The sequence below is a fragment of the Argiope bruennichi genome, chromosome 2 (assembly GCF_947563725.1).
Source record: "Argiope bruennichi chromosome 2, qqArgBrue1.1, whole genome shotgun sequence".
Lineage (NCBI taxonomy): Eukaryota > Metazoa > Arthropoda > Arachnida > Araneae > Araneidae > Argiope > Argiope bruennichi.
Window position 1 is genome coordinate 110,370,824 of NC_079152.1, and position 26,893 is coordinate 110,397,716.

Sequence of the window (26,893 nt, forward strand, 5' to 3'; positions counted from 1 at the left end):
CATTGACACTAGTTGATACGATGAACAATATTTGACCTTCAACTTAGAAGACATTGAATTTCACACTTTCTATAGTTTAACATGTTTATAGTGAGAGGGCAGCTATAATAATAATTAAAAATTTTGCATAATTGGAAAGCCTTCTTTGCTTGCGATATAATCAATTTCAATAAATATTAGTTGATATGCCCGGTGTTGCTCAGAATGAAAATACTTTGATTGGGTAGTATTTTATAGTAAAAATAACTAACTTTTGCATAAAATATTATGATGCGCAAAATCCTTTTATCTTGATGTTTTGTGTGTCAAAGTGAGAATATCAGTTAAAGAAGATGAATTTAAAAAAAACGCCGATTACCGAAATACATACAAATATCCCTATCAATAAACCGAAATAATAGTTGTTTATGATATAAATTGTAAATCGTTTGCTTTTAAGCTTTTCATTTCGAATTTTTCTAGAAATATGTTTAAGTGTGCAGGCAATAGATATTTGTATATATTCTTCAACAATAAAAATATTGTTACAAACATTGCATGAATTGACTTTTAAAGCCAATAATAAACAATAGCAAATGTATTTTTTTTAAATAAAAATATCAAAAAACAAAAGTAGAGTAGTTTAGAATCTCAACATTACCTAGCAACGGAGTATCAAAAAATTTTTGTTTCAAAATCGTCTGCAAATATTTATTTAATTTTGAAAAACTAACAAAAAAATGAAGGAAATACTTCACATACATAAATGAAATCAATATCGTTAATAAGATAAAATTTTGAATTTTAAGATCGTGTAAAAATATTTCTTGGAATAAGAAAAAAACCCGCAGAAAAGCGGTAAAATTTTGGTTAATTTTTAATTAACGATATTTAATTATTTTTTTACTTTGAAAACTTACGAACTTAGCAAGTTTCAAGTAAGTATTCTTTTTAAGTTTAAGTACTTAAGTATTCTTTCTTTTGTATAAAATAATAAATGGTAAATTATAATTGGATTCGGCCCGATTGCTTAAGAGGAGATACGGTGCTTATATATGTACTGAAATATCCGCATTTTTTTTACTACACTATTTATTTTTATTAAGATTTATTTTTATTTATTTATTCCAGCGCTAAATTACACGATCCTTTGTTGAAGTTATTTTTATATCTTTAATTATGACTTTTATTAAAATATAAAAGTGTATGCATGGATTTAGAAACTAAACTTGAAAAATTTGCGTTGAGCAAATGTAAGGGAGTATTGTTCCGCTTTTGACTTTCTCGTGTACCCGAATATTATAGCCACCTCATGATGAATCTGAGAAAATTTTGTAGACAAATTCTTGAGATATTACATAGATTAAGAAAGATATTCTTTAGTGCCCACAAAGTTTAAACGCTTAGTGACTCTGCTTTCAGTAATCATATTATAAAAAATTGCCTTTATAATACTATGGGTGAATTATATGACTATCAAAATTTAAAGTTTTAAAATATTTTGATGAAGAAGCTATTAAAGTAGGAATTGGATAAAAAATATTTAATTATTAAAATTTTAACGAACATTAAGATTGGCGAATCGGCTGGTCACCAAAGGCGGCTAGTATTTAAATAAAAGACATGGTTGGTTACAGTAAAAAATATTTTTATATTAAATGCAGTTTAACATTCCCATTGTAATTTAAAGTTGAAATTTTATGGGAGCTGACAGAAAATTGATAAGTAATACAATAAACAAAACATTTTAAGGCTTACATAATAGTATGACTGAATTATTCAAAATCGGAAGCTTAAAAATATTTTGCTGAAAAAGCAATTAAGAGACCAAGTTATATAAAATATTTAATTGAAAATTTTAGCGATCTTTAATACTGGCGAACCAGCTGGTCGCCAAAGCGGATAGTAATATTGTAAAAAAAAACATTATTCCTCAGAAGAGCTTGAGATGGTTTTTTCAATCAGATGTTAAATGCAAAGTTTTATCTTTTTCAGTATATATATATATTTTTTCTTGTTTCTAGTAAATATTCAAAAAAAAACGAAGTCTATACAACATTATAATATAGTTATTCATGCTATATTTACTTCAATGCTCCAGATATAACCACTGCTAAAAATAAGCTTCAGTTTATAAACAACAAAACTTATATAGTAGTATCATTGTATGAAGCTAAAAAATTCGCTCTTATCAAACTCCATCAATCTGAAAGAAACATTTATAAATAAAGAATGCTAAATATTTATAATTTTCATATAAAATTAGATAGGATGCTACTCATTTCATTTTGTAGTCAGCCCACAAAAATAGTCCAAGAATTATTCCTTGAAATTATAACATTTGGATTAACTACTCTTAAAATATATTTCGGATCATTCCAATAAATAGTGAAGTCGATCGTTCTAACTCACCCGAGTTAAATTAATTTTGTTACGTAAGTAAACTATTTTGGTTACGCAAAGTAAATAAGTTGTTTTTCAGAGGAAAGGATTATTAGACTCGCAACATTTGAATTTTTTCAATAAATAATTTTCTTGTTGTATTTGCTTTGATTTTTTTTCATATAAATTTTGTTCGTAACATTTACTTGAGAAATGTATAAAATTTTCTTTGGTGATCTGCCATTCGGCAATAAGTTTTAAAATAAATGAAATTTATAATTCAGAGTTTATATATTTAATATTTAACTAAACTTTTAGTTTCATTTAATATTATCATGAAAAAGTAGTCAACAATTTCACGAAACCATGCATTGCGAGTTTCACATTTATATATTTGTACCAAAAGCTATTGAAGATATGAACTTCCTTGCATAAAATTATCACTTTCTGAATTAGCTTAATTATGAATTCAGTTTAATATAGTAATGACAAGAACGATTAAATTATTTATAATAAAATTATAATTACATCTTATTAGCTTTTACAAAACATGCTTTATTCTGAGAGATAATTTACTTTAGCATCATACTTTTTTCCTTTTTTTTTTTTTTTTTTTTTTTTTTACTTTTCACCAGATTTAAGAACAGATTAATTTTAAAAAATTATTTTTAGATTTTTTTCTTCCTTTCTACAATTAGATGAATTTTCTTTCATTCATTTTTGGACGAAATATGATATTTTAAAATTTATTTCCTTTCAAATGCTATAAACTGATTTTCATGATCAAAGAATTTTGAAATGAGAGTTTCAACAATTTATCTGACACCTAATTTTCAAAGTTATAATCTAATATAGCGCTGTTTTTTTTAATTGATTCTTATAACAAGCATTTTCTTTCCCTTTCCCTGTTAAATTCAGAACAAAGATGGTTTTCTCGTTGCTTGTAATCATTTTTCAAAAAGCTTCTTCATAATTTGGTTGACTAAATCAAATTCCTTGTTCTGTTTTTTTTTTTTTCAAACTTCTATAGCAAAATCAATACCATTTAATTTATTTTCATTTCATCTGTTCTCATTTCAATATAATAAAAGGGTAATAAAACAGATCAGTTATTGACACTGACGACAGTATGAGAACTTGTGAAGAAGTATCACGGAGAAATGAGATATCTTGTATTTATACATCAGAATTTCAAATAAGAATTAAATTTTCAGTGAGCCGAAAAGAGAAAATACTTTTGATTAAGTTTTAGTTGATCAATTTTCACTGTGATTGTATTAAGAGTTTGGAACTACCAAAACTAAGCAATTTTAGAAATTTCAGCTGAAATTAATTGAAAAATTTAATAGGATTTATGCCACTAAATGCATTTTAATAAGATTATTTCGTTTTGAGATGTTTTTATTGTAGGATTATGGGATAAAAGATGTAATTCGATTCATCAACAATTCTCAGCAAAAAAAAAAAAAAATGTTAAGGTCCCAAAAATTAGCGAAATTAGTTATTTAGTGGGCCTTTTTTAATCAGTAAAATGTAGCAATTTGATAATTATTTCAGAATACTTTGATACTTTTATGTTTTTTTTCGATACAGGCTTTAGGAATTTAACATTTCTGTGTCTTTTCTATAAGCTTTATAATACGTTTTAAGTTATGAAACTTTTATTCTTATTTCTTTCAACATGCCTTTAATTAGTATAAAATATATTTTAAAACATTTAAATATAATTTAGAAATTCTTTACTTTGATACTTTGTTGAACATCGTACACATCGTAACATCTTTCATTACGCATAATTTTCATTTTCAAAATAAGAAATGAATATACAAATTGTAAAATTATTTATTGTTTTTTTAAATAGATCATACAATTCAAGAAACATGGATAAAAGTTCAGAAAATACTAAGTTTACTATACTGATATCCTATAGTAAATTTTGCATTAGTTGAAATACATTGAGAATACATATTAGATTATTAATTAAATTAAATTAAATACATATTAGAGTCATTGATTGACTATTATTCATAATTTAGGACAGTAGAAAAACAGTAACAGGTTCTTCTTTCTCCTGTTAATGGCGGAAGTGGCGCGCCCTGTGGGCATGGGCATGTCCTTCGACGATTTTACAACTTTCTTCTTTCAATTTCTTGGCACATTCCTAAAAGCAATGAAACATTATTTTTTTCTCTGGCAAATAAAAAAAACTCTTCTTTTGGTATGATTAACGGAATAAATAATAAACAAATCTGATAAAAAGAGGCTGAATAGATGTAAACAATGTTAATAAATAGTTTCAAAAGTTATTTTTAATACTTATAAAAATAATTCATATGAAAAATAACTCATTTTTCCTTTGATACGAATTTCAATGATAAAAATGGATGGAAACATTTATTGGAATATTTTAAAAGATTCAGTTTAATGTGTAACGTTTTTAAATTTCTGCTTTGTAAAAGAAAATAAAAGATTGTAAAAGATTCTTCATATGAAGCCATATTCAAATAAAAATCTGATATTATATGCAATAAAGATTTATAATGCTGATAAAATATAATTGGTTCCATTTTATATATTTGATAAACTGTAAAATAATTTTGCTTTTTAAAGTAACAAAGGAATTTCAATTATCAATTTTTTTCACTATTGGATGTATTATAAACTTAATAGTAATATATCATTTGCATATTTTGAAGAATTCAATTTTTTTTTATAATATTCAAGAGTAATAAGAATACTTACTTCGAATTTCACAATGACTTTCTTTTCAGGTGGAGTGAGCTAGAAAAAAATTACATTGACGAGTGTAAGTTAAAACAAGTAGTAAAATTTCATAAAATTGAAAAAATAAATATAATTTAAAATATAAAACAGAAATTATTTGTAGTGTACAGTTTAGTCACCTTTTAATACTTTTATAATGCATTTATACAACCTAATTTATTAGGTTTCACCACATATTTTCATGTCTTTTGATATTTTTTGGAGAAAAAAACAGACTGGATGCATTTTGCAAAATTATTCTAAATTGTTACTATTAAAACTGTATCGAAATATATGTTTTTGCACTTTCAAGGATTGAAATTATGATTCCAAATACCGGTCATAATATTTCAGGGTTAGGAATCATGAGCTGTTCAAGGAAAAAATGTTTTAAATCATATTCTATATTAAATTTTGACAAATGAATAAAAATGAAATGAATCTAAAAGAAATTCGTGAAACGTTATCCGTGATATGTTTATGTAGCTTTTTATGTATTTTTTTATATAATTTATGTACTTTCGTTTCATTTTATGCAGATTTTATTATTTTCTTAAACATTTTCTTAAGAAAAGATAAATTTCGAAATATTTATGCATTCACTATCAGCAAATATATAGGACGGATTTGTAAAAAATAGAATGAGCTGTTAACAAATTTATATGATTTTGATATTATGCTTACCTTATGCACGGTTTCAACAACACAATCAAAGATCTGTGAAAAGAAAGATAGGTTAGTAACACTTTTATTTACGTTTTGCTTAATAAAATAAAGCATTTTCATAGGTTCATTTATGTTTCAGAATCTCAGGCTATATACATATATTATAAAAATTTATTATAAAGAATTAAACTTGTGAATTTAAATATCCTTTTGCTTCTCCTTATCGCTCTGAATTATATATAGTTCCCCACAATGAATACAATAACTTTTAAACTTTATCGGAATCATTATGCCTGTGCACTGCATTTTAATTTCTTAATGGATAAGCAGTTAGAGAATAATCATTCCTATTGATTGTTTGAGAAATCTAATTTAGTTATTTATTAGATAATAATTCGAATGCTTAAAATTTTCTTTCTTCACTATACAAACATTTTATACAAAAATTATTAAATGAGGTAAAAAAAATAATGCTTAATGACAACCACCGAATTTGTGCAGAATTAATAGTCAGGGAGTATTTATATGCACTAAATAATTGGGAATAAAGGTTAAAAAAATAGCATCATTGATACTTTGAATAAAGAGACTATATAATACTGAATTTTCATCAAATATAAAAAGAAAGAATAATTGCATTGAAAAGAGAAATTTAGAGGAACAATTTTTCTGGGGTTATTTTTTTTTTAATCTAATGGAATGCAAATATTTCACTTTAAAAAAAAGGGTACCTTCTGGGATAGCTTGTTTAAAATCAGGATATCTTTAAAAGCAGAATGAAATTTTAAAAGTCAAGATTTGACTGGCTAAAACTGATTGCTTAATGCAAGTTTATTCATGTTACATTGGAGAAAATTAAATATATCGATAAGCAAATGATATTTCTGAAATTAAGACATAATTAATTTATTATTTCTTCTCTATTTTCCGTTTCTATCAATTGTTTTTTCACCGAAATATTTTTTTTTCAGCGAGTCACAAGAAAATAAAAATGCTTTCTCTGAAAGCTTAAGAAATTAATTTTCTTTATTTTACTGATTGAGAGATAGAATGCTTTATGAGAAGTAAAAGTTTAGAAAATGAGTGCCGTAGATGCTATATTCTAAAAAAAATAAATATAATTCATCATTTGTTTTAAATTGTTCATAACAGTTACTCTCCAGTAAGTAATGACATTCGATTGGCGCAGTATAGCCAGATATGGCTCTTGCACCAATAAACCAAACACAACGAACCAACCAGTAAGTAATGGAGCAATTTGGATTCAGATTCCATACAAATATGGGCCAGAGTATGGAAAACTGTTATAGATCTAGCTCACCCAAGAATGAAATCGCTCTAAATTTATAAAATCGAATTCTATGACTACTTGCCTTGGCGGGAATCTCAGGGACCTTGTACAGAGGTTCATGTTTGGTGCATCTCAGAGTTTCGAGCCCAACATGTTCCTTTTGACACTTCTGATGAGCAGCAAAAACCTACATAAAAATAATAAAATTAAAACTAATCATTTTGGTTATGTTTTTTATATTTACATATATAATGTGACGATGATTTAATTCCATGCTTGTATATATACTTTTATTTAATTGCTAAAACAAACTTAATTGTAAAGTAAATTTTTAAATCAAACTGCTAAATTGTAAATAAATTCAATTATTTCTTTTTGTTTCTTTTCATTGTTCAAAAATTCCTAAAATTAGTTTACCATTTCTAATTCAAAGCATTTTATTACTACTTGATTCAACACTTAATGCTAGTGGCATTATAATAATGCCACTAGCATTAATTATAATGCCAAAACAATAGACAGATGCAACATTTTTGAGAAATTTTCTCTCATTTTGCCATATAAAATAATTTTAGTTTAGAAAATAATATCTTTTTTTTACAACTATTTAATATGTTTTCTATATTATATGTTTCGATTATATAAAAGTAAGTTATCTTTTAATTTAATTGTTTTAAAAGCCTAATCACTTTTTTGATTTTAGTAGTATAATTAAATTTATTATTTAACATTTAGTTTAACAACTAAATTTTTAAAATAATAAAAAATAAAACTTGCCAAATCGCATTTTTACTATCACTATTGCTAGATAATAAACAAATGTAATATAATTACTGAACTTTCTCATAGTTTGTCATAAATAGTTATAAAATGACAAAATATTATATTTTTACGATCAATTATTCAATAATTACTCCGAAATCACCTTTTTTCGATTAATTAGAGATTGTTTTTTAATCGATTAACTTTTTTTTTTCCGTAGCAGACTTTCATGAATCTTTAACAGCCAAAATTTTAAAAATTCTATCAACTATAATTTTTTGAGAATTCTATTTTTGTAATTATTTTCATTAAATTACGTTTTCAGGTTAGTTTTATTTATTTTTTATGAATAAGAGTTACATTATGAAAAGCATAAATACATATTTAAGCATTTGAATTTTGCAAAAAGAAATTCTTGGAAAAGTCAGTATTGTCAAATGATTTGTAAATGATTATAAGTATATTGATTTCTATTTGTTATATATTTCTAAATTTTACAACATTTCATTCATCACTCTAATAGCGAAATGGTAAGCGTTTTTTTTTTAATTCGATTCATGAGTTTTTATCATAAGTATTGTTAGATGAATTAATTTATTCATCTAACAATAATTTCATCTAATGGGAATTTTATTTTAGTTGAATATTTATGAAAAAGTTATTATGTTAATGTAATATTTTTCTCAATGAATACTTACTCTTGGAGGCAATTCCTTCTCACAAGCAGCATATTTAGCACAGAGAACAGGATCACGACCTGGAAAGGAGAAAGTGTTATTTTTTTTAATGTGACTAATGAACAATGTTGTCACTAAACTTTATACTTTTATATTTTTAATGCGCTCAAATTTTCTTAAAACTAAAAGGCTATTTGAATCACTTTTGTTGTTGGAAAGCATGGAAAGTGTTCTTTTATTGTCTGAATTAATTGCAATGATTTTATGATAAATAATTACAAACAACCTAGTGTGAGTGAAGTTATAATTAACGACAAGGTGCATTGTTATAACAATTTATATTTAAGATGATAAAAAATTTATATTATTATATGAAAAATCTGATACAAGTGGATGTTTAATATAAAAATAATATAAATCCACCTCGGAAAATGAACTTCATAATTTTTAATCCTCAAATACATCGAACAAATTCAATTAACACTATTTGAAAATAATACAATTGTATTTAAATATTTTTTATCAAAATTTATTTTATTCACATTTCTTTTATGCATATGTAGACAATGTTATGTTATACAATTAGCAATAAACTGAAGAATTTTTTTTATTTAAAAATATATATCCATACCGAATAAACACCGTTTTAAAAAGTAGAAATCATTCAATTTTATGGCTTGAATATTTCAGCAAATTTTCTCTTGCTGTAGCAAAAATGTTTCATCGCAGTTAACAAAGAAATAAATAATTATGTCGATAAGTTATTTCAGTCACAAAAATATTTTTTATTTATTTATCAATAGGCTAAGAGATTATATTTTTAACATCGACTTTTATTTAAATGTTAGTATAAAAGAATAGTAAAATCACTTACTAATTGAAATGCAGTTGATTATACTCAGGAACTCAGCTTTCCTCAGTGACACCAGATAGCTCTTTTCAATTGCTTCCCCTTTGATAAAAAGACTAGCAAAAACGAGAAGTAAACCACTGAAGATAAAAGACCTCATGATGAATTAATAATCAAATACTTCTCCTGATTGTAGAAATGTTCTGAACTGTTTGTGAGTTCGGAATGACTCTCACAGATTCTGGGCTACCTTTTATACAGTTCGTACATGATGAGCATCACTATGGTTCTTGCTGAAACCTTCAATATTTCGTGGAACAAATGTTACAATGAATTTCTTTATAGGGTGAAACTGTGGTGTGACTGAGTGTTTCTGTCTAATTCGACCTTCTAGCTTCTTTAAAAGTAATTTTCTTCGTCATGTAAATTGTTTACAGTTTCGTCTGTGCTTAAAATCGGAAAGACTTATTGTTTTTCTTTATTTTGACAAATGTTCTGAAAAGCGCGTTAAAGCCAATGACTGTGTTTTGAAGATCAGCTGCGATGCATGAAGATAATACTGGCATTTATATTCGACCTTTTTTTTTTTTTTTTTTTTTTTCGAGAGTTGAATCTTTTATTTCAATATCAATGAAGCGTAAGCGTCCGAGACGCTACTGCGAATGTAGCAATGCCATATTATCTGAGAAATTGTTACTCATTTGGGGGGGGGGGGGTGGAAAAATAAATATTAGTTTTGTCAATTATAGGTAAAAATCAACTTAAAAATAGCTTTTTATTCCGATCCTTGCCTTGTTTCTGAAGAAAATTTAATTTTGGTTAAGGTTATTATTATAAAAAATTATTAATTAAATTACTAAGAAGCAATCATTTAAGCCAATAATATAGACAATAGAAATGAATAGACAATACACACTCTCTTTCTGTATATGTACATATACATATATGTATATAAAGAGAATATTTAAAATGTATTTTTAATATGCATTTAATAATTATATTAATTTCTTTCCCCTTCTCTTTTTATATATATATAAAGAGAAAAGTAGTAGCATTAAAAAATTTAGCAATAGATCAGAGAATTTAAAATGGATATAATTTTTTTCTAATACTACTTTTTAACATTTATATTCGAAACTTTTTTACACAAATTACATTTAAAGATAGGCTAATAGATACTTTGATGAATCACATGGCAAAATCTTCACGAATAAAACCTATGCAATTTTAAATTTATTTATACGAAACATAATTAAACGTTTTAGAGATGAATCATAATTTTCGAAGATGAATAATGAAGATGTGTCTAAAAACTTTTAAGTTAACTAAAAACTAATAAATTTAAGATCTGTTTAAAGAAATTTTTATGCCACTTTCATATATGTAAAAAATAGTGAATTCGATATTTACAAAATGTCTGTAAGTTCCCTATTACATAAGTATGTCTTATTAGATTCATAATTTAAATTGAGATAGAGCATTTTGAAAATGAAAATAAAAATAAAATTCAGCAATTGGCCATATTTTTTTTTTATTACCGATAAGCTAAAAACAGATATAATATAATTGCTGATATTTTGCATAATGCATTTAATAAATGTCACATTATAATAAAGTGAATAAATGATGCACATGGTATTTGAAAAATATAAATAAATATTTCTTATCGACTTTGTTAAAGTATAAAAACCGTTAAATAATCAAACAACAACAATACATCTTCTCATCAAAATTTCTTCAAAACCTTACTTAAATACTAAAGTAAAATGCTTCTCCTTTTTTGAAGGAAACCCCCACATGATAGCTGGAAGGTTAATTAAAAGCGTATTAAAATTATTTTAAAAATCTATGATACTACAAATGGGACTCGACACATTACTTTTATAAAACAGGAAAATTGTATATATCGTAAACATTTATATTTTCAAATCTAAATACTTAACTAATATACCATTCATAAGAAAATCTGCTACTTTGTATGTTTTAAAAATTGGCAAGAAATCAGCTGCATGGCATGATTTAAAATAAACTATATAAATCTGCAATTAAATTATTTAAAAGCCTTCTATTTTTAAAAAGTTTACTGAAAGTAATGTAATAAATGTTCTACATCGTCTTCGAATTAAAATGTTTAAATCTAAAAAACATTAATATGCTGGACTTTGGGGATTTATTTTTACAAAAACTAATGCATTAAAAGCTGTTATCCAAATTGGAACAAGAGAACACCGTAGGTAATTAAAACTCCAACAGTTGATAAAACAAATCCTCGAGTGATTGTAAACATACCCCATCCTGTCATACTTATATTGGCATTTTTTATACCATCTATCAATATCGTGAACCCCATTAGGGCATCACTAGATAAATTCCTCTGCAGCACGATGTCCGAAATGCACAAAACACGTTGCTTTAATCTTTCACCAGCTGTGGACACCTCAGCAGCGCTACAGGTCATAGTAGAAAAGATGACAACAGAATAAAGAAAAGTCAGAGCCATTTCCGCAGAAAGGCAAGGCTTGTCAAATACTCCATTTGCTGCTAAGAAACCACTCAAGGTATTGAAGAAACAACTGATGCAAGTAACATACGTGAAGAACACTATAAAAGACATGGCGTCGTCTGCTTCATTCATGGCGTATATTATTCTTCGAAATGTTGTAAATTCTTGGGCAAAATTTTCCTTTGAGGAATCCTTCTTTATGTTTTCTACCAGACTTTCACCATAAGATTTAAGAAGTCGACGCAATATTAAATGCACGTTGCAACACGACAAGATGCTTACGGCGACCGTGAATACAGTAAAGCTGTAGTTCATGAAGTAAGATACTATTAGCGTATGCACTACATTGACTGTTCCATTGGCTGTAAAGTTGCGACCAAACCCTTCTATATATGGAAGATGTTGCACTTCGTCTTCATAAAGCAACCTTAAGCTAGTTAATATCAGCAAGAGTATATTTAAAATCGTAAATGCTAGGCTTTGAAGGTAAATCTTTACCTTCAGACTCTTATATACTGATAAAGATACATCTTCATACAACTGAGAAACAGTGGTGATTACTTTCGGTATTTTGTAGTTATCAACAACCATGTAGCATCGTATACAAAAAGCTGCAATGTATTTCACGCCATAAGTAAGAGTCATTGCTTTAGAGGCCGTGAAATTATGTGAAAAAATTATAACGATTGCTAAGGCTACAAATGTAATAGCTGTTACAGCTATATCATAACACTTTCTACTATGAATGTCTTTTCCATCATCATCTTTATTTTCGGCTGCGCATGGAAATGAAATTCCTAAAAAGGCAGCCATCTTGAAAACGGGATGAAAATCACTTCGGATAATCATTTTGCATCCTGGACCTCTTCGTTGGCAACCTGAAAAAAGCAGATACATTTTTCGTCTAGTTGTATCAATCTCCAAACCGTTATTCAGATAGGATTTATTTTTATCTGCTTCAATAAAACTACTTTCCGTCATTTTTAAATTAAAAACTGTGTATCAGATCCTCTCTTGAAATGTTTCAATGTTCTACAGACATTGAAAAGGTTGAAACTGAAATTAATCTTAATGATGCTGGTATTTGAAGCACGTAATCTGTCTTCAACAATTTGGTTTTTGAACAAGGAACAAGAAATTTAACATTCAAAGGAATAAAATATGAAATGCATTCAAAACGAGTTCTCCTAGAATAACACGATTACTTTCGAAAGAAATTCGAACATTGCATTCATGTTCAAGGTTGTAGGAAGACTAAATGAAACAAAATGATGTAAGATCTTGGAAAAACCGCACTGTATGTAAAAGTACTTTCACATTTAATAACCCTTAAAGGAGAATTTTAAACAGAAATTTTCTGTAATTAACCTTGCTAGTAATTGACTAGAGAATTGCGTGCAGCCAATCCAAGAACTTAATACGTTTTACAGTTACACACCTTTTATATACCGTCAAAAAAGAGAAAAAATGCAAACACATTAATAAAAGGTTTGCCCTGCCCAAACACGTAACCACGATCGATTTCAGAGCCCCACCTGTTGACAGACTCTAACCAACAACTCAACTCTCTGATTAACTGACACACGCCACCCAGGCCATTACTTAGAAATGCCATTAAGGAACGTATATCAATTAATAGTTAAATATTTGATGGAAAACACTCTTCGACCAAGTTCATCGTCCGTGGTCGTAAGAGAAAATTGCATTCTGCGAATTGCAGGGGCGTAGCACATAAAAGGGGCGAATAATTCTTTCGGAGGGAATGCCTGTCTGCAACCACAGCTTTGTCAAAGATATTGAGTCATTTCCCGTAAAAAAAAAAAAAAAAAAAAAAATCATATTGGAGAGATTAATAATGGTCTTCGCTTTTTTGCATGTAATTAGATTCTTCAGGGTTCATAAAACTTTAATGAGAAAATTCGTCCCTTCTTTTATTAGACACAGAGAATGAATAAAATCAATATCTATGATTGACATTCATTGGAATTTAAGGAAAATAAATTTATTGCCAAACAAAAAGAATCGATTTCTAATAGGAAAAAATGTCTTAGTATAAAGCCTATCTTATTGGCGCCTTTAATAATATCTCACTTCCGCCTTCTTGTATGAAAACATGCATAGTGTAAGAAGTTGTGAAAATAAAGTCAAGTGAATTAAAAATATCGTTCGGCTGAAATTGAAAAAAGATTAATCTTTTTTTAAATAGATTTTTCTACTTTCAGAAAGAAAACATTTTCATCTTGTAAAACATACATTATAGTATATTTTAAAACACTGTAAGCATTGCTCCGAAATTTTGTAAATAAATACTTAAAATAAATGTGAAAGTCCATTAGTAATTTGAATAATATTAAAATGTTAAATATTAAGAAAAGTATAATTAAAATAATTTTAACTCGCCCCTTCCGAGAAGAATTTTGTTGCAAAAATCAAAAAGAATTCACGATTCATCAAATATTTTGGTCTTCCATAAAATAAATTTTAAATTTGTATAATTTTCAAATTAAATTTGGTATAAAAAAACTCATTTCCATAATAGTTCTTTAGTAGACAATAAAAGGACAAATTATTCTATTTTAAAAACTTAAGTATAAGACACTAAATTTACACATTATGAAAGGATCAGACCTTCTAAGGTCTTCGGAATATTAATTTAAAGAAAAAAATCTTATTTTATAAAAAGGTAGGAATTTCTTATTTTATGAACTGTAACAATAATTAAACAATTACTTTTCATCAATTATACACATTTTTTACTAAATCATAATAGACAGTGAAATCCATAAGCTGTGGTTTTTATGGAATTTTAAAACATTTTGCACTTTGCAGAATAAAATGACTAAATTAGTGTAAAAATGTTATAAATATATAGTTTCTGAAAACAGAATTAAATGTCGTGTTTCGTAATAGACTAAGAAGCATGTCTTTAAATTATTTTAACAAAACTCCGAAATCGAATTTTGGAATTTTATGATAAAGAAACTATTCAACAGATGGCACACATAGAAAGCTTTGAAGTGAGGAAAAACGAAATTCAAAACTAACTATTATACTTTATTTAATAAACTTTATCCTGTTATTTATTCTAAGAAGAATTATATTCATACTATAAATCAAATCATATTTTATAGATATTTTACCAGGGCTGAAAAAAATAGCATTCCCAAATATCAAATGTGTGCCTACGACAAAGTTACAAATTATGGCAAAGATTCTCAAGAAAAAAGTTGTAAATTTAGCGAATCTAAAATATTTTGCTTGGAAAAAATCAAATTAAAAGAGATGAAAAAACGATAACTTTATCTGTTTAGAAAACATTGTCAAAGTAAGAATAATGATTGATTTCATATATTGATAGAAATGACTCTCCAAAATTATTTTCAACAATAACATATTTTAGTTAAACTATGTAAATTATGGAAAAAAAATATATACAATCCAATATACTTTGGACAATTTCTTTTTTCTCTCTTTTATTCACGTTTTCATTTTTACCAAATTGCAGCCACAAAAATTTATTTCTGTAATGGTGAAATTTTAGTTTACATCATAAGTGTTAAAATGAATGCTAAAAAAGTTATGCTATAGAAGTTTTATGTTTTAAGTATTGTTGGACTCTACGCAATGTGGTGATCGTCAGTCTATGCACGTGCAAGAATATTGTAAATCAGCACAATTACCAGACAGAAATAATTCCACTGGGTATTCAACTGAATAAAAGAAGCGAATGATTATTTTTACATATGTTTTTGAAATTGTTAACGAATCACACGCATAGTAACCATACTTTTTTTTCTCACATATAAAATGAATATATATACAAGAAAATAATGTAACTTTCCAAAACATATATGCGTATTAATGAGTAATATATATATATATATATATATATATATATATATATATATATATATATATATATATATATATATATATATATATATATATATATATATATATATATATATATATATATATATATATATATATATATATATATATATATATATATCGTTTGGAAAAGTCTGATTTTTTTTATTGATTGGGTCGTAAAAGAATTGTCAAGATATTTTCATTACTCGTTCTATATAAAGTAAAAATGAACTATGGCAGAATTCGAAATATCTCCATCATATATGTATCAGACCATTTAAGGCCAGATGATTGCTAAAAGCTCAGAAATTAAATAAAAAAAGTCGTAGGAAGCATAGAAAAAAATGTTTTTTTTTAAATTCATTACACAAAATTTAACGAAAATAACATAACATAAGGAAAATCGTAAATACTTTAAGATTCACATTAAAAACTTAAATTATATAAAGATTCATTTCATATATTCAAATGTATAATAATTTTCAGTAACAAATTCATTAAATATAAGCCACCTATTTTTTAGTTGTTAAAAATAGCCACCTTCGATTGGGGGAAGACGTGCTAAAACTACTGACCTCAGTCACAATGTTATTTTTCCAGATTTTACATTATTTTCTGGTATCTCTCACAATTGATTAAATAATTGGAGATCAGCATAATTGAGCTTTAAATAATTGAAGTTCTGCCACAATTCTGATACAATTTCGATTTCTGAAGGTAGAGTTCACAGTAGAGATTGATAGAGACTTTATACCGAAAATATAATTTATACATGAAAATATAAAATATAATTTATCATATAATGGATATAGAAACTAAAAATATCCATACAGAAGTGAAAAATATGGGTCCATTAAAAATAATCTTTGAATAATATTTAGTTTAAAACTATAAGTCATATGTCATTAACACTACTTGTCAGCCGCAGCGCCTTCTGTCACATTTCATCGAGCACAGACGACGAAAATGTCCTTCAGAAGGTCGTTCAAGTCCATGAAAGAAAGAGTTGTCTCTTTGGCTTCTAGTTTCAAGTAATTTAATGGGTTATAATCTTTTTAGACGAGTGACAGAATAAACTTTCTTAGAATCTTGCTATAAAGGATTATAACGAGTAAAATGCTCTATAATTCACTTTATAGATAAACTTAATGAGTTTATTTTTCAAAATGATGAAATAATAATAAAAAAAATCAGCCTGATTCAAAATGTGCAATCGAAAATATGAAGCATTTACAATTGATTAATCTGAAAGTTAAGTTTGAAGTGTTCGGGGTGAATGATTAGAAATTTTAGTTTTAAATCAACAGTTTATGCTATATATTTTATTTTTCTCACTATGCGAACACATTAAGCGCAGTAATGGAAAAATATGATAAAGTCGAGGGCTTAGTAAATAAAATGACAGAAATAAAGAATTATATTTCATAAAAATCCTTTAATTCTGTAAAATTATCCATCACTAAAATTCAGAAAATTTTCATTTACATAAAGTAAAACTAATAAAAAAAATTTTAATGAAAGAATCATTTCACATTCTTTTGAAAACTCGTTGCTTTAAACTTTTACTTGTACAAAGTTGAGTGTGTAAAATTAACTATTTTTTTTTAAATCATTGCTTAAAAATTTAAAATCAAGTCAATTTAATCAAATTTCTAGCATGGGATAACTAAAAAAAATGTGTTTCTAATATAATAACTAAAAAAACAGAAATGTTAATTCTTAAATTAACATATGCACAATTAGCGGAAATATGGTTCTATCGAATTTTGAATCCCAAAACTCTGTCACATACTCAGTAATAAAGATCTTATCCTTCTTTCCCCAGGGAATGGATCTTGGGAAAGGATGTAAACACTACGAATGCTCAGATTTTTATTTTCTCTGTCTCAAATATGAAAGTTGCACACTTCATACCATAATAAAGAAAATCGATATTTGCGTATTCATTGCAAGACATTGGCGAACAATAGCTATGAAATATCGATCTATAGCATTAATCTATCTGGCGATCTTTGGCGATTTTTTTTTGTGTGTGTTTAATCGCTAATATTCCATTTAGGGGTCTTTTTCCCATTTGATATAGAATTATAATTAAAATCAAAAGATTATATAACAAATTTTATTTATTTAAGCCATTGCCTCTTTGAGTTATAGCATTTAAATTCAAGTGAAAGTAGACAGATGATCAACCCCCTTGAATAAATACGAAATTTGATTATATTTTAGATGCAAATCCAGTGTATCAATTTTATCGATCCATTCACATTACGTTTTATAGTTATCTTGTTTTACTCGAATTGCCGAACAAATAGACTTCTTTTGAAAGAATTACGTTCAAAATTCGATAGACATTTACAAATTTGGTGTTAAGTTCATATATAAAAAATTTTCTGTCTAACTCAAAGCGTTTTTGAATTAAAGTATTAATTAAGAAATGGTGATAGAACAGTAAACCTACGTAATTGTAAAGATGATTTTTTAATTCAAAAAGTTTTAAAGAATGGTTGGTCGAATGCTTTAACGATTGTAATAATTTTTTTATAAAAATTCTAAATATTCTATAAACGTTACTTTTCTATAAATAAAATATTTTTCTATAAACGGTTAATTATAATTTTTTTCTATTTTAAGGATTATTATAAAAAAATGTATAAAAAACATTGATTGCATTTTTGATTTATTGAAAAGTTATCGTTTTAATCAAAAACTGAATAGTTTATCAGAATTTCACACTGCACTGAGATAAAACATAAACTTGACGATAGAGTCAAAACTTGAAAGCGACAAACAATTCGATTAACTCATAAAATTACATTTCCTCACAATCAAACACTTACTAATTGTAATTCCTTGAATACCCATATATTTACAGAATCCAGCAAACGATTTTATTCACGCTTTCGAACTAATTCGGTTTCTATATCCATAAAATAATTAGCAAAAGGATATTCCTAAAATAGTTGAAAAATTTTAAAATGTATGCGATAAATTGCTAACCAAAACTTTGGAATAATAGAAATATTATTACAAAATATTGGAAATGATTTTTAAAAAAATCATATTATTTTTATATACTAAATTACAGAAATATTACAAATGTAATTTAGCTTTCTTAAATTTTGATTTCGAAAAACTTCGACGGAAAATAAATTCAAAACTACCCATCTGAAATATGTGCATAAAAATTAATTTTGATAAAAAGCGAATTTATATTTATCAAATTATATTAATTGTAAAATTAAGCTTATTTTAAATGGTCTTTTTAATTATACATTTTTCTGACAAATTAATGTCAGCAATTAAAAGAGCAGAAAAATTCACTCAAAAATATATTTCAAGTCTTTTTATAAAACAACGTAATTAGATTTTGAGTTTTGTGATTATGTCGGTGAGTTGACTTTGGATAGATACAAAAACATTTCTTGTATTTATACTTACTATTAGTAAAAGAATATATTTAAAAAAATCGGTTGATTGATGTGACACATTTCAAACTGAAAGTACTTACAATTAGAGTGAAATTTGCAATCATTAATGACAACATAATGTCTAATTTATTTCTGTTCATTTTTATAAATCTTTGCGAAATAAACTCTGAATTTTAAAATATTGTCATTACCTGTTAATAGGGACGATTGTAATTTTAGAGGATTTCACTGAATATTTTATTCGTTATTTTTATTCATATTCATTTTTTTCCCTTCTTTATAGAAGAATCTGAGATCGTTTTGGAAGATTATTTTATTTTATTTTTTATTGGTTTTTTGTTAAAACTTAGCTGCGTTATGTCAAATATTTATTAGCTTCGATAATAATTCAGAAGCACAAACTAGAAAACCTGTTTGGGATAGATTCTATATTAATGTATTTTATTACAACAAATCTGGCAATTTTCGAAAATGTAGCACAGAATTCATGAATAATGTATCAAAATCGCATTAAATGCCAAAAAAAAAGAAAAAAAGAAAAAAAAACCTTGCAGAAGACTTTAAAAAATTACTTCATTTAGGAAATAAAACCAACTTATATTTTACAAATAGGTGTCAAGTATATTTTCTTCTGTAACTTCAATTCTGCCTACATTTTTTTTCTTTTATTCATGTTATATATTATTACATTACAAAATTTAGAAGTATATGAATACTTTTAAAATTTAAAATGATATATGTGACATGTATGTATATTGAATCTGCACAACCCGTATCGCTGACTAAAGCCACAAAATTTAGAACATGAAATATGAGTGGGAATTTGAATATTGGGCGATTTTTTGACGTTATAATTAAAATTTTATTTAATTAAAAATTTGGTGTGACTTAAGCGCTTTTCAGCTATAACTACTTAAAGCATAAATGTGAATAAATTATTTTACACCGTTTAAATTTTTAAAACTTGTACATTTTTAAGGAGACCAATTCAGTTATCATGCAATAGTTTCTGAATTTTTTATATTTTTAAAAATATTTTTTTACATAATTTTCAAAAATACTTCTTATTTTTGCAAAGGGTTTCAAACCGTTTTCATTGTTTCACCAAATATAAATCAGATTAATTTCTTCCTATAAATCACATTAATTTCTTCCAGTTTTAAAAATTAAGCAAGAAGAATCTGCATAGTTTACTTGAGGACTAAGAAAGTGAAATTTCAATATCGCAGAAGACAACAAGCAATTAAAAGATAACTCGAAAAATTGTGTTTTTAATAACATCATGCGATGTCATAGAACTTGTTTCTATCAGAAAATCAATGTAAACAATAAACAAGACATTGCTATTTAGTCAATATCTATCACATTTAAAACTTTGTTGAAAGGATCATAAAAAGTAAATAGTGAATAGGAGTAGAGATGTAAATGAAATGAAACATGTATGATATAGCTAGGTGACCAGTTGGTCACCCAAGAGGGCTAATCTCATGATAATCTCTGAATTACTCTCTATTCCCTTTTCGAAATCAAATGTATTCTTACGTTTTTTATGGAATATTTTATATATAATTGTAATTTTATCATTGTAAGAACGCCACTATAAAACATGAAGAAATTATTTTGCACTTTTTGTTATTATTTTATTTTTGTTTTGCTTTACATCCCAATATAATCCGAATTCAAAATCTTCATTAGAAGAAATGAAGTGATCCGTGAAAAAGCGTTCATTGTCCTCAAGATGAATGCAACAAACAACTCATTCTGCTTTATTTTCCAAATCATTTCATAAACTAGAAGTAAGAGTTAAAAAAGTCAAATAGATAATCCTAGTCAACGTTTAACAAATTCATACATGAAAGTTCTCAGTAAAACATTCTCACTGACTCTTCAACACTTGTTTGAATCGTCACGGTTTCGCCTTCTTCCATATCTTTCATATTGCAAGTGATAAACTTGTTGACTTCAGTCGTAATGCTTCACTGATTGCCTGTTGATCTGTTCACAAGCAACTTTATGAGTAATTTTTGCCTTATCAATGATTTAAGCTTAAAATTATTTGATCACTCTTCTTTGTTGGGCTCCTAAGTTTCCTATATTTCCATTGAAATTTAAATGATTGCAATATTACATGTATGGCTAAAGAATGTCTAGTTGCCTTTTTTGTGTGGATTAGATCCAGTATAAAAGCTGTAGTTCTATTGATCATTCAGTCAGATCAAAGTAAACGTCCACTTTCTATCCCGATTTCAAAATTGCTAAAAGACTCTGAATAATGCATTTAAATTTTGTTGCATTGTGTGTAACTGTTGGTGTTGTGAGTGTTTTTGGAGGATGTGTTAAAGATCGATTCTTGTTCCATGAGCATTTCCCGGCTAAGGAAGCCCATTTGAAAGATGTGGAATTAATTGATGGTGAACTTAAACTCAAACTGGATCGTAAAATAGAGGAGAAGGAACTGTTAGAGAAAACTTTGGCTGCTCTGAAAAGTTATTTTATGCACGAGCATGAAACTCTTGAAAAAGGGAAAATTCACTCGCTGGAGGAATTTCATGTCCCTACTGAAGAAAAGCATGAAATTACGTGTAAAATTCTTAAAGGCCTGTTCGGTTCTGATTTCAAAACAGAAGAACTCACTGAAAAGGATCTTGCAGCCTTTGAAGGGATTTTGAAGTATTTCTTTGAACACAGCAAAGGTGAAGAAGCAATCGATAAAATTTTCAAATCAAAAGTTGAGGATTCATCAGTGAAGCACAGTGAAGATGTAGAGAAAATTGCAAAAATGTCAGAATTTGCCCCTGAAGAAGGCAAAGATGTCAAGACTTATATCGCAGAAAGTATCCTACATGCTGGAATCAGTAAAGATGCCGATGTTCATCATGGAATTGAAGAAGGAGAGGCCTTATTCAAAAAACTTGAGAAAACTGGAGGAGAAATTCCATATTTCTTAATGGATGACGAAGCAAAGAAGTATCTCAAAGGCATAACTGAAGGAAAGATCAGTGAAGCTGAAATCCATACTTTAGTTGGTGGGGACGAAGAAGCATTGAAGAAGCTTTTTAAAATATTGAAAGATGGCGCATCCCACGAAGAAGGATCATTTTTATATTCATCAGAGCACATCAAAGGAGTTGATTTGGAAAAATCCGCCGAAGCTGCTAAAGCTTTAGAAGAACATAAAACTTTGCAAAAGGAATTGATTTCAAACCACGGTAAAGATCATGTTTTTGATGAAATTCTCAAAAAAGAAGAGGTTCATGAATTAGATGAAGGTTTTGAGGAGAAGAAATTTTTTGGCACAAGTAAAGCATTGGCAGAGCATAAGGAAACGGCTTTGAACCATGCTAAAGATCATATTTATGATGATATTCTTAAGAAGGAAGAAATCCACTCTTTGGATAAAGGTTTTGAAGAAGAGAAATTTCATGGGGCTGCTAAAAGTTTTGAAGAACATCTTATAGGGAAAGATATCCACGCATCAGGAGAGAAAGCTTTTGGAATTGATGAAGCTGTGGCAGAATCAAAATCTAAGGAATTTATTGCTAAATCTGAAGAATCTGCATTTAAGAAATTGTCGAAAGAGGAGGAGAAAGCGAAAGCTGGGAAAGATCTTAGCATAGAAGAAATTTTGAAGGAAGATGGTTATTACATCACCGGAGGTACCCACGCTTATGAAGCAGCTCGTGACCAGGCCCATGAAGATGCTAAAATACCACTAGTAGAAGGGAAGGAAAAAGCTATTGATTCTTCTATTGCTCATGGAGAGGAGGTATTTCATAAAGCAAGTGAAGAAGGAGCTGAATTCTCTAAAGGAAAAGAAGCCGTTCTTCATGGCATTAAAGGAAAAGAAGGTATTTTAAAAGAAAAGGTTCACGGAACTGATATTGCATTAAAAGAAGAGCATATCAAACATGGTATCAAAACCGAAGAAACTCATTTGATTCATGAAATTCCTGAAGAGCATCATATTGCGACAGACCATAAAATTGATGAAACTCTAACCAAAGAAATTCCTCATAGCAAAATGCATCAAATCAAACATAAACTTTTGAGCATGTTAGGTAAAATTTTGCATATCAAAAAGTGCCATCTTGTCACCATGCCACCACGTGAGCTATTAGGAATTGTTGACTGTATTTCCAGAAGTAAGTGAAATATTCTTCACAAATATTTATTGATTAAGAAATTAATTTAGTCTGTTTAAATTTTAATTCAGTTCAGATCAATTGATCAGTTCATAGTCACATCCATTTATAATTTGAAGCATTTTTATACTAAAATACTTTATTTCTATTATTATTATTATTATTATTATTATTATTATTTAAAGACATATCCTTCACTGGCAATGCTTTAAAAATATATATTTAACTAAGCAATTGCACATTTTATTGTGAAAATTATTGTTAAAAAAAATTATTTTTTCTACTGACACATGTCATAGAGCTGCTTATTACAGACAGGAAAATATTTGAATAAGGTTAACTACAATATTTTACATTAGTAAAAAGCTTAGAATAATATTTGTAGTAATTGATAAGTGATTAATGTTTGAATAAATTTAATTTTGGAAGCATGATACAATTAGTGTGCTAAACAGCAGAAATTTTTATATTTGATCTGCATTTTAATCCGTCTCAATCTCTCTGATAGGTAGATTCACTTCATATAAACGAAAATATAATTCCATTGATATTGATAATTAAATTAATATTAAATTCTAAAAATACTGAAAGAGTATCTTATCATTAACAGTATACAAATATAGAAAATATAACATAGAAAAAAGCGAGTGAAAACTGATCAGAAAATATTATCTTTTTAATCATAAAGCAAGTCACTTTAAATAAAAGTGTGTAAAACTTATATTTCTGTATCTATAACACATTGCATATATAATAATTTTATTATTCTTTTAAGGTAAAAATCCTTTACTTTGTGAGAAATTCGCTATGTGTGAAAAGAAGATGCCATTACAAGTAAGAATTTATGCATATTTTGAATTGAATAGTTTTTTTTTTAATTTGTTGTGAAGAATTAAAATGCAAGAAAATAAGAACGAATTCTTAGAATAATATTTATAATAATCAATAATTCTTTAACTTAATAATAAATTTGCAATAACATTTAATAAGTAGGCAGTTCTCCATATTAATATGAAAGCAAAGGATGGATATTAAAACGAAAGCAAACGATAATATGATCAAAACGATTTTTTTAACGAAACTAATTCCCACATATGTAAACAAAATGCAATTTAATATTTGAATATTAATCAGTCTCACCAGTATGATTTATTTCGTTTTCAATTGTTAAAATAATCTTAAAATTATTATTTGTATTTATTTTAATACGTAAGTTTTTTTAAAGGCATTGAAAGAGCGAATAAAAATGTATCTCTATACTTTTATTATTACTTTTCTTTTTTGTTAGTAAACAAGAAGTTTTTCGAAATGCTTATTTATATGCAATTTTACCAATTATTTTAGGTAATTCTTGCCCTCGAAAAGTGCCAAAAAGAAACAATTCCAGGTGAAGTGAAACGATGCAGCAAATATGAGCCACTTTATCCTTCTCTTGAAATTCCATACAAGGTGAATTTGAAAAACATGCATTGTTTCTTTATTCAAGTTGAAAACTCTTTTCACTTCATTTTTAATGATATAACACTTATTTTTCAAACAAGGAATTTTTAAAAGCATACTGCATTGAAAAACTATTTCAAATTACAACCTTCTTCTAACGTATAATATTATTTCCTTAAACGTGATGAATTAGGTTAAGTTTTATTTAATAAGAAATTAAAAACATTTCATTTTTTAAATAAATTAGATAAGAGTTTAATAAATTATTTAGATTTAATTTAAATACTGGCAATGTGCTTGATAAGGTTCGATATTTTATTATTAAATTTCAATCATTTTTTTATTCATTAAAAAATTTCAAGTTTTAAATTCAAATTTAAATTAAGAATGAATTATAATGATTGAATAATTTTACTATATAAAGGAAAAAAATAAATGTTTAAAGAAAAAAAACGAAAAAAAAAGAATTTAAGATAAACATATACTCTATATTAAATAAATTTTCATATATTTATATATATTTCAACCACTAATAAAAGAAATTCCTTTCAGTAATTCATATTAATAAAATTTCCTACAAAATATATTTTTATGATTAGCGTACTATAAAAATTAGTTATATTAATAATATAATAAATTCGAAACCAGATAAATATCAGGATTTCTATTTAAGCTATACGTGCATTGATAGAACGTTAACATTTTTCTATTCAAGCTATGTTTGCGTAATGGTATAATGGCAAACGAGTAATTCCTTTTTGACTAGCTACCTTTATCGAATTCACATTATTTATTATTGTGATTTGGTTTATTAGCAATGAAACTTAATAGATTTTTTTTCTCCCGTTTAGATATTCAAGTGCATTGTGAAAAATACACATGAGGCAAGTCAATTTTCTTTTTCAAGTTAAATACTTTGCTTACTTTAGTATTCTTTCAAAGTATTGTGAAAGTGATTATATCAAGGAGCATATAATTAATATCTTGTTATTGATTTTTATGAATAAAAAAATAATTTTATTGATATCAATTTATAAGAATACTAACATTTCTTTTTAGTAATTTTAATTTATTAGCCTAAAAATGAATCTTTTTTTTATTTCAAAATTCAATGAAAACTCAGCATTCAAATTAAATTTTATACAAATTCCTTTTTATCATAATAAATGGTGAAGGTGAATTTTTCTTTTTCAAATTCACTAATTGGAATCTCATTTTTTTTTTTTTTTCCTTTTTTACAGTTAACACCACCAGAGAAGAAAATGATGATAGATTTTGAGGTAAGGACACATTTGAAAAAATCTTTATTAATCTTAATTAATCGTAAGCATATGTTTTACGATACATATCACGGAATATCATTCGTTGTTGTGTTTTTTTTAAATACAGCGAACGATTTTCATTATTTTATACGGATTTTATATCCATTTAACTTCGTCCAAAATATAGACAATTATTGTTAATATCAAATTTTATCTTTAATAATATAAATTAATGATAATTTTTATTTATAAAATGCTACGTCATTCAATTAACTTTATTATTCAGTTTCATTCAAAAATTAAATCATAATTTTTAATAAAGTTGCATTTTTTAAAAATTAAACCTATATTTTTTTTTCCAGGAATGTGCTCGGCAAGTAAAGGTCGAAAGTTGCGGTAGAATCCCGTGGGGTTAACCGGCCATCATAATTTTAATCAACGAAGTTCCATTTCGTAGCAAATGTGCGCATTGATCTGAGCTTTCAGTTCTTCATTATAATTTATGAAAATAATGTGTTTTAATGCTATTTTAAATGCATACATGTGTTGCTTTTATTGCATTGCCACTTAATACAAATGCTTTTGATGTAAATGCGTTCCTAAGTGTTTTTTGTGAAAAGAATGTAATAAATTTTTATAAAATATTTATTTTTTGTATTTCTTTTGTATTTTTTGTATTATCATTTTAAAGACATTCATGCGTTTTGTTGTGCAATATCATACAGAAAAATGACTAGTGATAAACATTCAATCAGCATTAATGCCACATATCAACAACATTCTAAAATAATTATATTTAACACAATATTTAAACTAGCGGGATTAACCTTCTGAATATAGTTTAGACAAATAAGATTCTGAGCTAAGACAAAGAC

At 26.5% G+C, this 26,893-nt stretch overlaps 2 protein-coding genes across 2 annotated transcripts; one reads left to right on the forward strand and one right to left on the reverse strand.

Moving 5' to 3' along the window:
- Positions 1-4,230: 4,230 nt before the first annotated feature.
- LOC129960291 (uncharacterized) lies at positions 4,231-9,739 on the reverse strand. Its single transcript, XM_056073609.1, has 6 exons — positions 9,395-9,739; positions 8,542-8,600; positions 7,164-7,268; positions 5,809-5,841; positions 5,104-5,142; positions 4,231-4,522 (listed from the first exon to the last, which is right to left on the reverse strand). Exons 1-6 carry the CDS (start codon positions 9,528-9,530, stop codon positions 4,436-4,438), a joined length of 459 nt encoding a protein of 152 aa, XP_055929584.1. The 5' UTR covers positions 9,531-9,739; the 3' UTR covers positions 4,231-4,435.
- Positions 9,740-21,408: 11,669 nt separating this feature from the next.
- LOC129960286 (uncharacterized) lies at positions 21,409-26,568 on the forward strand. The gene is made up of 6 exons (XM_056073595.1): positions 21,409-23,316; positions 24,092-24,150; positions 24,661-24,765; positions 25,608-25,640; positions 25,998-26,036; positions 26,381-26,568. Exons 1-6 carry the CDS (start codon positions 21,447-21,449, stop codon positions 26,432-26,434), a joined length of 2,160 nt encoding a protein of 719 aa, XP_055929570.1. The 5' UTR covers positions 21,409-21,446; the 3' UTR covers positions 26,435-26,568.
- The last annotated feature ends 325 nt before the right edge of the window (positions 26,569-26,893 follow it).